The sequence below is a fragment of the Lemur catta genome, chromosome 11 (genome assembly GCF_020740605.2).
Source record: "Lemur catta isolate mLemCat1 chromosome 11, mLemCat1.pri, whole genome shotgun sequence".
Lineage (NCBI taxonomy): Eukaryota > Metazoa > Chordata > Mammalia > Primates > Lemuridae > Lemur > Lemur catta.
Genome location: NC_059138.1, coordinates 66,633,733 through 66,647,869, shown reverse-complemented (window position 1 = coordinate 66,647,869; position 14,137 = coordinate 66,633,733). Strand labels below are relative to the sequence as shown.

General features: G+C 33.6%; 1 protein-coding gene across 1 annotated transcript in view; it reads right to left on the bottom strand.

Annotated features, from left to right (window-relative positions):
- Positions 1-257: 257 nt before the first annotated feature.
- The window catches only part of LOC123646984 (histone deacetylase 9-like), a 59,538-nt gene continuing 45,658 nt past the window's right edge, over positions 258-14,137 (bottom strand). The window contains exons 6-8 of the mRNA XM_045564153.1: positions 9,551-9,670; positions 9,140-9,237; positions 258-312 (exon numbers count right to left, since the gene is read on the bottom strand). Of these exons, the coding sequence (XP_045420109.1) occupies positions 258-312; positions 9,140-9,237; positions 9,551-9,670 (273 nt within the window). The remainder of the gene's footprint in view (positions 313-9,139; positions 9,238-9,550; positions 9,671-14,137) is intronic.

The window sequence follows — 14,137 nt, the reverse complement described above, 5'->3', positions numbered from 1 at the left end:
GATCCTTCTTTTGTATTAATTAGATATTTTCCTTTGGATTCTACATGTATCATTTGATTTTTATTGTCACATCCTCATAAAACTAAACTAAATGGAATATATTAACAAACTTTTGGCAGGCTTCAGTCCTCTGAATAATTTAGAATTTAATCAGTTAACTTAAACTGGGTCAGTAAAATATGAACACACACCAGATTTTATTATTTCTGATTCTGCCTTCTTCACCAGCTGTGACAATTAGTGTAATTACATTTATCTCAGAGGAAGGTATCACTGAATAATTTCTGCAATGATGTTTTCATTTTAGATATCCTGGAACATAAAAGAGAATTAACAAGGTCAGAAACTTAGGTACATAAAGCAAAATCAGAGGCCCAATGAGGCAACTGTAATATTTAAAAGACTTTTTCTGAAACTCAAAGTACAAAGGAATAAGATGTCAAACTCTCTTTGGGTTATAAAACTTTTAAATTATAAATCTGCTCCTGTTCTATTTTTGCTCTTGGTTTGAATAAACTCCTCTTCTTTTCTTTGCCTTTGGCTACTGTTCCAGTAAAAATGCTCTTTGGTTTCTGAAATTCAGTCCATTTCAGTAACTCCAATATTGCTTTAATTTCAAAAAGTTATGAGCCAACTAAAAATATACATCCTAGGGGAACCAACATTTTGTTTTTAAGAGCAACAATATGTTTCTTTAATGGGAAAGGTAATATGTAAATGTTATTTTATTAATGGTCTTTTCCACAGGTGTTTTGGGATGCAAAATATCCTCAAATTGAGATGTAGATGGATTTAAAATTCTGCTGAGCTTGAAAGTTGACTCAATCTTCTATCTCCCTTCTTCTCCCATCCACTTTTTAAACTGAGAGATATGAACTATAATGGCATAAATGTCATCTTGCTAAGACTTTCCCATTGGAAGTTACGCAGTTTATAAGTTCTCTGCGCTCCATATGGCTTTACAGCAGCAGTGTTTCTCTTTGACAGAAAATGTTTAGACAACCAATACCCGGCACTGTGGTGCCCACAAGAAGAAGGGCAGATTCCTAACACATACAAGGACAAGCCATCACCCTTCTAAAAGTGTGCCAGGGGAGTTTAAGGGTCTGCATAAATTAGAACAGATGTTGATTTACAAGTTTCATCTACATAAGATCAAATCATTGAGATGGAACATGGAAAATTGAGTCTATCATCCAGATGTTTGATGTTATGCAAATGCTCGAACTACTCTCTGAAGGTCCTGCCCACCAGAAAACTGTGTGAACATCAGCCCTGTGCCTAAGAAGGAATATCTGAATAGACTTTTTGTTGAACAAAATTTTCATGAGGATGATTCCTCCATCTGGGAAAGTCAATAAGTAAATTCCTAATAGTAAACCACTATATTTATCTAGTTCTCCAAACAGGGATTGCAAATTTATATTTATGGTATATTAAAACAAACATCAAATCTCTTTTTTTCACATTATTTGTCATCTGAATAAATCTAGTAATAATAAACTTTAGCTGTATAATCATGGACAGAGGGGGTAAATATTCAGTTCCAAGAAAATATCCATTCTATGACCCAAAGATATTTAAATTTGCTTAATAAATAGCTGTTCAAGATAGATAATTTTTATTTGGGCAGGAGCTTTATCTTACCAGTAAAAGAATAATCTTAAAATTCTCACCAGAACTATGAAAAAAGTGTGACTCTATAATTTCTTCATTATATTTATCTTCCATTCTGGCTATATTATATCATAATAACTACACAATAATTCCATTATAACTAGATTAGATGGTTTAAGTTGATGAATTGATCTGAGCACTTTGACAGGCCAAAAGATCTGCTATTTCTGGCCTAAAAAGCTTCACAATAATATTTCATGAAAATATTTCATTTCCTGATATCTCAGAGTATTATACATCTGTTGGGAGTATTTTGTGCAAGGCAGGGTTTTTATAATTCAGTGTTTCATCTTGAAAATAAAAACAAATCATTTCTAGGCACACAGATTATCTTCTTTCTCAGGGAGAACTTCTAAGTAAAAGAGTAAATTAAACATAGCCACTCTTTTAATTAGTTCTTATTATTTGGAAAATTGTTTAATTGCCACACAAATTCCTGGAAATTTTTAGCTTCAGCACTAGTCTAAGGCAGAGAAAAAAATATTGTCTTAACATTTTTATAGTTGATCTGAGCTTTTAAAATAATAATAAAAAATAAGTTGCAGCATTTGAACTATTTTACACAGTTCTGCACTGCAGATATCATTCACCTTTCAAAACTTCAAGATACTTCCTGGACTTTTTACCTGAGCTCTATACTGTCTAATAATATCATCTCATATCTCTTTGATGCTCAGCTCAAAAATCAAGTTTGCAAGGTTCCTGTGGAAGACAGGTGTGCATAAGATCAATTTACTCTTAGGGTCAAAGTGCAGAAATTCTAAGGGTATCTAGAGACACACACCTATAGAAATTGTAATTTCTGATGAAAATTGGTACAATATGTTGCACAGATGAGAGAGGAAAAAATGTTCTTAAACTATGTTTATTCCTGAAACTAAAGAGCAGAGAGAGCTGACAGCTTTCTAAAATTTATTCCTATGAATCTTTTTCCTGTGACCTGTTTTGATAAATCTTCTTGAAACACCTCAACATGCTGAATTTACAGAAGAGAATCTGAACAATGAATAAAAATGTAGATCACACCAGCAATAAATTCATATGTATTTCTCTTTATTGAAATAAAGTATTAATAGATGAAAATCATTGCCGCTTTGTTCCCAAGATTGATTGACAAGTTCAGATTTGAAGCCCACATATTCTTTATTAGCCAAGTCTTCCAGAAAAAAGAAATGTGGGCTTGATTTGTGAGGCATGATAAATGGTCTGGGAAAGATGGTAGTAGGGCCAATTTGATATGTACAGTATTTCATATTGGCAAATTGTTTCAAGAAACTCCACCCTCTTTCCCAAAATGTCTTCAACATCCTTGGGAAAATACATACTATCATGAGCATGATATATTTGCTTGTCACTAACAATTGAGAATCCATTGTAAGACTGGGAAGCATCAACCACAGCTCTCATAGACAAAATAAGACCCCAAATCATTTGACAGTATCGAGTATGATTTTTAGATGACAACAAATCATTCTTTATTTCAAAATTAAATCTAAAAGTTCATTTATCACTATATGTTCTATTAAAATTTAATTTGGTATTACTCAAGTTCAATTATAGACCCCTTCCAAAAAGTCTAAATGCATACATAAGAAGAAAAGATTTCTTTAAACAAAGATGGAAAAATATATTCTTCACTAGTTATCCAAAGGAAAAAAAATTACAGGGGTTTAATTTGATAGGCTCTCTTACTATGTCAGATGAGAGAAAGGCACAAGGAAAAGTGTCTTGGAAATATTATATAATGCAAAGGTTGTGAAAATCTAAGAATTATTTTTCAATTTTAAAATAGTGCTACCAATTTAGATGTTCAAGCCAAATATTGGATAGACTGACATGCACCTACAAAGAGTTTCTCACTATATTATTGTTTTGTCATCCCCAAACTATACTTTATAGTTTGGGACCAAAGAGTACTTTCTCCACGATCACATCTGCTGCCACTGAATCCCTGATCACCTTTTGTCAGCTGTGTAACATCAGAAGCCTACTGAAACTCAAAAGGTATGGTGTCCGCATCTGGAAAATGTGGGCACTTAAGAACTTGTAAAAAATTTTTCTTAAAATAAGAAACTAGCAAAAATTACATCCTTAATGAATGTTGTATGTTACTATGTTACTACTATCATTATATTGTTATTTTTACAATGATACTATTTCCCATTCATTTAGCATAAAATTACATTCAAATATAATGGAAATAAGAATAACCATAAAACAATATTTACTTAGTTGTCATTACCAAAAAAGACAATCTAAATATTTACTTAGGGTCCCATTTATGTCTTAGATGGAATTTAACAATTCCTATTTCAGTTTACATATATGACAAGAATATTTAGAAGTTAACCCTTTAAAATTAATTAGAGTAATGATGATATGTTTGTTAAAATAACAATGAGAGAAAATAAAATATTGTACTTATTTATATACCCTGCCCCAACTTATCTACCATTGTTCCATGGCAAACCCAACCACTCTAAGAAAAGTCTAGGTTGACAATTATTGAATTGTTGCCTGAGGAGCATTTGCCTATGAATATGACAATGAAAAGCTCTATTCTGTTCTGCACCTGAGTTAAATGTACATATTTTTATTTTTGTCATAAACAGAGGAAGAATCACAGGAAGCCATGAATCCTATTTTAAAGACCCTGAATCAGGAATAGAATCAACCATTTCACTGATAAACTAAGAAGAGGCATGCTATCTGGTCATATTTCCAATTACAGTTTTGTATTAATGAACTTTAAATTTGCTCATGTCATTAAAGCAAGTAAGTATGAACTGAAGATAGGAGAAAGAGATATAAGCTGTTTGGGCTGTTTGTATGTGCTCAAATGGTTCAACTGCTTTGGCTATACGGCAAAAACACTAAGCGTCTAAAAATTCTAGTTGGTTATATAGCCAAAGTATTTTAGCAAAACCTCTACAAGCACATAACATTTCAATTAAATAGAGATACTTCACAAAAGAAAAAATAGGTAGTTTACAATAATAATAATAAATTTGACTAAGTATTTATTTACTAGGTTAGACAACTCTATCAAATCTTCCTTTTCAGTTGCCATACTGACAATCTCAGTGAAATAGAATCATTCTGGGTCAGACTTTTCCCCTAAGATGAACTTCTCTGAAGAGCTGGTATTTACAAATCCTTTGTCTTTTAGAAATACTCATCAATAACAGGTATCAGGGTAGCTACAGACCATATCATCCTGACTTGGAGAGATGATTTTTCAAACCAGAACTTGCTTGCATCTAAGGAACCCAGATTAACAACTCTATGACACTTCTTTAGCTAGTCATCGGTATATTTAATATTTCACCAAAACCTTCTAAATTTAGAGGGCTTGTACTTATTTTTTGAAATTAAAAGGCTACACAGAAATTGTCATTCTTTCACACATTCATTCACTTATTTATTCAATAAAATAGGCATAATCTCAAGGGCTACTAATATCTTACTTCTACATTGGAAATTGCTACTTATTTTTAAACACTTAGAGATGTTTTCCTCATTAGATTTAAGTAGAAGCACAAGATAACATATTTTCTGTTGCCCACTATAAACAAAGCATTTAAATAGTCTTATATGAATAATCACCTTAACATTTGCAGGACTCCTAAAGAATTTGTCTTTAGAAAAAATAAAGTACCCAGTCCTCACTGAGGGACCATGGAGAACATTGAAACACTGGAGCAATCTTTGTAAATGACTGGAACAGACATTGCTTAGCAGGCATTCAGCAAAATATTTGTGAATAAAGAGGAGTATGATACTCTTATAATCAAGTGAATGGATGTTCAGAGTTCTTTGTAAAGCATACTCTTTGAGAAGCCAAGAGATACCATGTAGCTCCCTCATACTTTTACTAGGTTCACTTAATACCAGGGCTCTCCTATTGCAGTTGGCATTATTCCCTCTCTTCTCTGACCCATTCATATATTTATTGGCTCATTTAACCAATATTATCGCGTAGCTCTTCTTTGCTACCTTGGGCACTACGCATTTGTGTTAATACATTAGGTTGGGAGGCTGAAGGGCATGAAGGCCTTACACCTTGGTAAAAGGTCACTGTGTTTTATCACTCCTTGTTTTTTAAGTCATAAACAGTGGAAGAGCATAGCAATGTGGCGTGACAAAAGGAACATAGATTTTCGAGCCATAAACTGAGTGCATACCATGGCCCTTCCAATTAGTAGGTCTGTGACTCATACAAAGCACTGAAGAATTAGCCGTAATGCCTATAAAGTTTCTAATCTAGGACCTAGCATGCAAACCTCAATAAAAATAGCCATAATTATTTTATAAAATGGTAACCTTGGAAACATATCTGAGTTGAACACAAAAGATATTTGATACTACTGAATATTTTTAAAACTCTCATGAAATATCTTAAGTATACCCTTCAATTATTTCAGGAATGAATGATAACTGCCTGGAAGAAATAACTACTCATCTGAAATAATTTAGATATACTATTATATTTTAAAAATTATCTCTAAAGCTTATAGCAAACATAAAATGTTTGGTTTGTCTACAATTTTCTTTTTGCCACAGAAAAAGCACATAATAGAAACCACAATGGCAACATATATGACACATTTTGGCTGGTAAAATAAGCAGCCATCTTATCTCCCTTTATAAATACAGCTTCACAGAGAGAGAGAGGCTTTCCTTCCAAAGATACTCATCACAGTCCAGAAACAATTAAAAAGTAAGAAAAAAGAAAAAGCACTGTTTACTTTTTCCCCCACCTCCATTTCCTGCACCCACACACAGATGCCAGAAAGATCTTATGTTTTATTACTGGGAGGCAAGGGTTGTATTAAGAAGCACAAGCTTATAAAATAATACCACATTGAAAATTATTTGGGAGTCTACCTTACTGAAGCCCAAATTTACAATAGAGTGAACTCTGTAGCCCACGTATGTAGATGGGCTATTCTCTGACTGCAAGAGACTTTACAAGGTAGGATGCATTTTCTTTCCAGCAATCCCATCCTCATGCCCTTTAGCCAACAGAGAAAAATCATTTCATGACTCCAAGCATTTCACAGTCTGTTCCCTCTGCCCAGTTAGTATGAATTCCCTCCTACTCCAATTCCTTTTTCCCCTTGAAAATTCCCACTCATCCTTGAAAGCACAGGTTGAACAATACTTCATGAAGTCTTTCCTCAAACCCTTCAAGGAAGAGTTAACCATTTTATCTGCTCTGTCTAAGCACTGCTGTTCTCTAGAACAGTTAAGTATCACTTGGTTTATGATCCCTGAGAATAACAGCTCTGAATTCCAAGTACTCATCACAGTGCCTGGCATATAATATGTGCTCAGTGAATTTTTCTGAATGAACGACTTACTTGTTTGACTCATCCATAACAAATTCCACAGGCACCTCTAGGCATGGCATAAATGTTGAACAGCAGACATGGTGCAGTTCAAAATTACCAGGATTATTATTAAACGGGGTTCTTAAATAACTATTGACATTAAAAGCCACAATTTTACATTTCTGCAGCCTAGCTGAATAATGTCACCTCTCCTCTAATTAAACCCGAGTAGTGAAGACCACATTGGGAAGTTTAGAAAAGTTTGTTAATATAATGTGTCCACATTCCAGGCAAAGAGAAGGTGCCATTCTTGGGGACAGTCAGATATTCAGGAGCACTTGATTGACTTTCATTTCAATCACAATACAGTGCACAAAACAATAATGTGCACTGAATATCTGTTTTCACGTAGTGAAAATGGTCATGTTCAAAGACGTTCTTTTAAAAAAAGAATCTCATCCACTATTTACTTTAGGATGGGAGGAAAACAGGCATAAAATGTTAATTTTCCTTCACTAGTATGCATACATGATTCATTTTTATGTAAAACTATAGTACCATAAATAGTATTACAAGATTTTAAAAATTTTGAGAATTCTGTATTACAGGTCAAAGCATATGATAAGGTTGAGAACTTAATGTGTATCATGCAAGTAACAGGTACACTTGGGAAGCAACAAATAAATTCATATGTGATATAATAGTAAAGTTTATTATCTCTTTAGAGTTTCTTTAAGATATTAATAATGTTTGTGAATTTGCAAATAGAGACAAGAGAACTCATAACATTAAAACTCCTATAGTTTCTTAATATAATTGTTTTATTTTATTCCTAATTAAAGCAAAATATCTTCATAGACAACTCCCATTTACAGTAAATGAATTTATTCCAGCCATTTTTTCTATAAATAGTGTAGATATCTCTGCATATATTTTTCCTCAAAATACATATCTGGAATGTGGGGAGAATTTTCCTTTGTATCTTGAATCCCAAGCCAAATACATTTATTTTAAATATATATATATATATATATATATTTTTAAATAGTTAATTTTCTATCATTTTTCCTGGACCTGTTTTCTAATGAGAAATGACCTTCAAATGAGAAAATTAAGTATGCATGACACACAGGACAGCAGAAACTCACCAAAATTTCACTTATTCAAAAATTTCCCCATTATTTCCCTAAGTTTCAAATATATTATTGACAGGATTTTCTTCCTGGGAATTCATAAATGGTAAATTTCAAAACTATGAATACCTCTAAAATTTCTTTTCATGAAGTCATTTGCTTTTGCTTTGAACTAAATAAAACATCCAAGAATTTATGTATTACCAATAGGCTAAAACCTTTTCCTCAAATCTGGCAAGGGAGAGACATATTGACACAATCTGATATTTTTCTTTGAAACAGAGACCTTTCCAGAGCCTGACTTTTTTTTTAATTCCAGAGAAGAAATGTCCGTTCTTAAAACTCTATTTCAAAAAAATAATAACATTTAATTTGTTGTGTTTCTTATTTAATTTTTAAAGTTCTTTGCTTAGAAAAAAAGAAGCAGAATGCAATGTGAATACATTTCATTTATTCCTACATTTTGTAGAGAAACTGAAAACAACCAATAAATTAGCCAAAGTTGTAATGTTAACGGGAAAATACACAAAAGTCATTTACTCTACCATCAAATAAGATAGCCCAGGCCAACGTTCTTAAAGTGAACTAGCTCCTTATAACTAGGAATGCTAAATGGTGCTACAGGCATTCTGTGGTCCAATGAAGTTTCGTAAATGCCTGATCAACAAAATTAAATAGATAATGAAGGACTTCTCAGAGCATTTAATATGCTAATGTGTATTGTAAATCATGTCACATGTTACAGTAGGCAGATTTTTCCAGACAGAACTATTTAATAATGAATTTTTTTTTTGAGCAGGAAGGGGGAAAATGTCTGGGTCATTGGTGAATATACCTGTATAACTAAAACTAGGTCTTGATATACCTTTTTCCTCACACATATTCCTAAGTGGCTTTATAGCAATACTTTAGTTAGAAATTTACATTTCTCTTTCACATTTGGTGTTATTTCAACAGATATGTGTTTTCCACTTTCAGAGGGAAAGAAATACCAACCTGAATGCTTCCAGGTATTCAACATCTCCCATGGGGGGGTCAAGGCCACCTGTCCAGGCAATATTTATATTGTATCCTTCTCCGAGGCCTGTCCCAACCTGGGAAGAGAAAAATACACCACAGTGGGTAGAGAAGAGGGCAACTGGAAGAAAGCAAGAAGAGAGGAAAACAAACACATGGGAGCTCTTGAAATAAACATCAAACAACACGTCAAATCAGTCCAACCTTGCCTGACAGCCAGTGCTCTGGGTTATGCACTTGTTCTGCACTGGTTCTTGGTCCCGTGGGACAATTCAGTAATCTCGTGTAATTTAAAACACCAGCAAAGGACAAGAAAATTAGGGGTAATCATGCAATGCAATTACCTGAAAGATACAAATAAAAGTGGGGCTCTAAAGAAATAAACCGAACCTCATTTGGGGCTCCACTGCCAGGGAAAAAGTTCCCTTCATCATAGCGATGGAGTGAAATATACAGGATGCTGGGGTCAGCATAAAAGGCCTGCTGGGTACCGTTTCCATGGTGAACATCCTACAAGGAAAAGAAAACAGATGACAAATACTGTCATGTCTAACTCTGTGTGGAGACAACCTTTCTGATTTCTACTTCCCTGTCTTTCTACCCCACCCTCCTTCTCATTTTCTGTCTTCTCACGACGTCCCCCTTTTTTCTTTCTCCTATTCTGCCTGCTTCCACACCACCCCCTTTACTTCCTGAACTTTCAGGCAAATTACCCTTTAATGCACTCATTTTTTAAACTGGCTTCTAAAAATCAGGAAACCACAGCGAGCATGCCCTGGAGACTCCAGATGAGCAGTCACTGAGAAAGCCCAGTCCTTTGGTACAATTAGATATTTATACACCGGCTCTTTGTACTCTTTGCTTCAGTGATGGAATCTCGCATCCTGTTTTATGGAGGAATTTTATGACTTATTAACTGCCAACAGTTCATAACCCCTCAGGCTTAATTAACTAGCCTCATTGGCCTCTGAAAAAAAGACTAATGTTTAAACTACAAACTAGTATTTTACAGAAGGATCTATGGCTTACAGAGCATTTTCACAATTCTTGACAGAACACTAAACATACGTGTATGCATTGATTTGCCAAGTCCCACCATTAAGGTCAAAGGCTTTGCAACCAGCTGAGTAAATTGGCTTTCTTGAAGCATTCAGTTCAGTTAGCAATCCCTCAGCAGTTAGGATCACTTCAAAAGAGATGCCAGATGCAAAAAGGGCTTCATACTTCATTTCGGTAAAATCGCAACACGAGTCGAAGACACAGGAGCATGAGTTCATTAGCTCTGAAATCATTTGGGCCAAAGCAGAACAATGGCATGGGGCTTTCTGCAATCTTGTGCAATCTGCCTAATTTTAATATTATATCGTAGCTCTCTTCCCAGCCTCCTTCCTGCTGTATTTTCCCTTCCCACACCATTACAACACCCCTCCTCCCACTCTAAAAGGAGGAAAAAAAAAAAGATTGTGTCATTAAAATGAATGAAAAATTCTTAAGACATTTGTATATGATAATGATTCAAAACTTGACAATTCTTTTTTCTTGCTGTTTATGATACATATATATGCCAGAATTAACATAAGAAGTGGGAAAAATAAAACTAATAGCATTATTTTAAATGTCTTCACTTAAAGACATCAGGTGTTAACCTAAATTAATATACTTCCTAATATCTTCTGCATAAAAATAAAATAGCCATTCTTAAAAGACGATGATCTTTAGAAAAGGTAATCAATAGAATATTCTTTGTGTCCAATAGAATATTATTGCCATAACTGTTTTTGTTCTTTAACTTATATATAGTTTCTGGTTCTGTTATTAAAAAGTTTTGGTAAATGGTAACTATATATGTCTATTGTACTTTATTTTATATCAGTAAAAATCTATTTTCAACAACGATTCCTACAATTTCTGTCAGATACTACATAAATACCTTGTGTGAATTATTTAATAATTATATGTGATATGTGATGTTACCACTAATTTAAAATATAAGTAAACTGAGGCTTAGAGTGTTTCAGTAATTTTCTAAAACTATACAGAGAGTAAATTGCAAGGTTGGATCTTGAATCCATTTCTTCTTACTCCAAAGGCCGGACTCTTGACCATTATACAGTTAACTTGAACTTACATTCATTATCTCTTTGATACTCTTGACAAATCTGTGAGGTGAGGTTGTCAATCATTATTGCTCCTTAAGAGGTTTATATAACTTGTCTCCACTCCAACCTCCAGCCTAGTAATCCTTCACCAGATACCACCAAAGCCTCCTTTTAGTTCTGAAAACCTGCATTGAGATTGCCTTTTATGGTGTAGACATACAGTAATCCTCTCCTCCTTTTGAATAGTACACATATCCAAAATTAATCAAAGAATCATAATGTTGGAGCAGATATGCATCATGTAGAAAGTTGTTCCAGCTAAAGACATACACACCAGGAAAAAATAATATTTTGTATTAATTCCTGTACTTCTGAATATTCAAAGGAAAGGAAGGAAGAGATTGCAAAACCATTTTCCCTTATGTAAGCAAAAATGAAACAATTTAAGTCACAACATCTTTTGGCTTCTTACTGAATATCTAGAGAATGGATAAACAAAATATTTTGAAAAACAACAGCAAAGGAACGTTTGCATTTTTCCTACACAACAGCAATTTTAGTCAGGGTTGTAAGACACAGTTTGCTCTGGGGATAAACATATCCACAATTTGAAAAGCTGAACAATATTGCCTTGATTACTTTTGTTTCTTTAGGGACATTGCAAAGTTTTATTTAAGGAAGTCAAATATAAGATGATAAGTTGTCTCAGATATAAAATTACTTGTTCTTCAAAAGTGTGTTTGGTGTTTATTAGTGCATTCATTTTTTTGAATAACGATATAGCCTTGTCCACAGCATAAGATTTTCAACAGATATTATTCATTAAAATACACAAATCCATTCTAATATGCAGGCAATACTTGATTCTATATTCATATTCACTTAGTGTTCAGAGATGATGGTTAAATCCAAATCTGTTTTTTGTTTTGGGCAAGAACTTACAATATAGCCTTGAGAATATCTTTTGTTTTGGTTTTTTTGTTTCAGTTTTCTTTGCTGCAAAATATTCACACAAAGTACTGACTGCTTATGTATGATGTGAGGTTTACTTCTCCATAGTAACAAATATATACTAGACTAAGATAAGAAAATTATTGGTGACTGTGAGAAATTACTATAGAAATGAAATAAAATGAATCATTAAAAGCCCCAAAATAGACCTTGTATCTAAAATAGGCTCAGAAATGCTAAAAAAGTCATTTCGATATTTTACTGGTTAAAAGGTATACTGTGAAAATTGGTTCTGTACAAGGACTTAGAACCAACATATTTTCATTATGTTAAAATAGCTTTGAATAAATCATATATTCTGTTATCACTCCTAATTATTTTGTATAGGGACTTGTGACAAAGGTCTGAATGTATTTGATCAACAATGAAATTTCTCCAAGTCTAAGGACATTCGAACTAAATTTTCTTTTATAAACAGAGCCTAAAAGGTATTATTTTCAAACTAAAAGTCACATTATCTAAAAGCTACAGGAGTCATGCAGGCAAATCCTATTTCTAGGACAAGTTAATGCTCTAAACACATAAGCCAGTCCATTGAAAGTTGAAAAGCAGGTACACCTGCTCCCTCTTCATACCAATCTGAATATGTTTGCATGGAATGAATGCACTCCACAGATCAGCTAGAATCATTCCTGGATAAAATACTCAACGTCTCTGAATTTGGCTAAGACCCACAATAGGAGGTGAATTAGAACTCTGGCTCTGTATTTACTGGGCATATAAAAATGCTGAAACTAGCTGCTAGACAATGGAGTAGCTTTGCCATCTATTGGCCCTAGAATTTGTGGAACTAATTCACACCCATCAGTTACTGTTAATGACTTGAAATATGCAGAAATGAAAGAAACTCTCTTGCTATTGAAGCACCTTCTCCTCTTCTTTTGCTAACTTGCAGAATAGACCTGTCAGCTAGGGAGAACGGATGTCTCAGGGCCACGTGGCACTTTAAAACTTCCTTCTCCACAGCTGGAAGAAACAGGAATTTCCTCAAAGTAGCCTTGCAGCTGCAGAATTTGGAAGAATTGAAAATAAGAATATGTGGGCTGGTGGTGATCTCAGAGGCAACCCTTTGGACAGAACTTCATATATTTAGAGAATCTGAAACAAAAACCTCTCGTGTACGACAGCCTGTTGGGAAATCAATATCCTTTATGATTGGATAATGGAGCAAAGTCATAATCAAAGGCCAGTAAGCTTACAGGAAACTCCTTTGAGCTACCAAGTAACTTATTTTAAAAATTGTCTCAAATTTTGTCCAGCAGTCTTTCATTTCTCTACTGTATTAATGTAGCTTTTAAGTCTATTGTACAATTCACTACCTTTGAGTTTGGATATCACAAATGTGCTTTCAGAGGGGACTCAATGGTTTTTTTTTATTATCTTCACAGAATCATAAAATAGTAGCAGAGCACATTCCTCAGAAAGTAAAATACTAAAAATTCTTAAGGATAGGACAACCAGTTGATCAATTGACCATTATCCTTCCCACAAAATTTTGACAAATTCAGAAATTTTTTCCCCCACCATCTTTAGTCTTCATCTACTATCCCTTCTTCAAATTTTTGGCCCATCTTTCTGGCATAGAACTTACAGAACTAGAAGTGGATTAAATTTTTAAAAATGTAATACCTTATAAATTATGTAAAACAGTAATAATTACTTAAAATGTCATTTTGTATGTACATGGAAAAAATAGGTACTGATGTCCACATTTTTGTGAAACTGTAAAACATTGCTGCTGTAGTATATATAGCCTTCAAAACATTTCTTCAACGGTAAACTATGACATACATTGGAACTTAAGCATGTTTGGAAAGTGCATGGATAGTTGGGTTTCAACATTCTTCACACCAAAGTGCTTACAGAA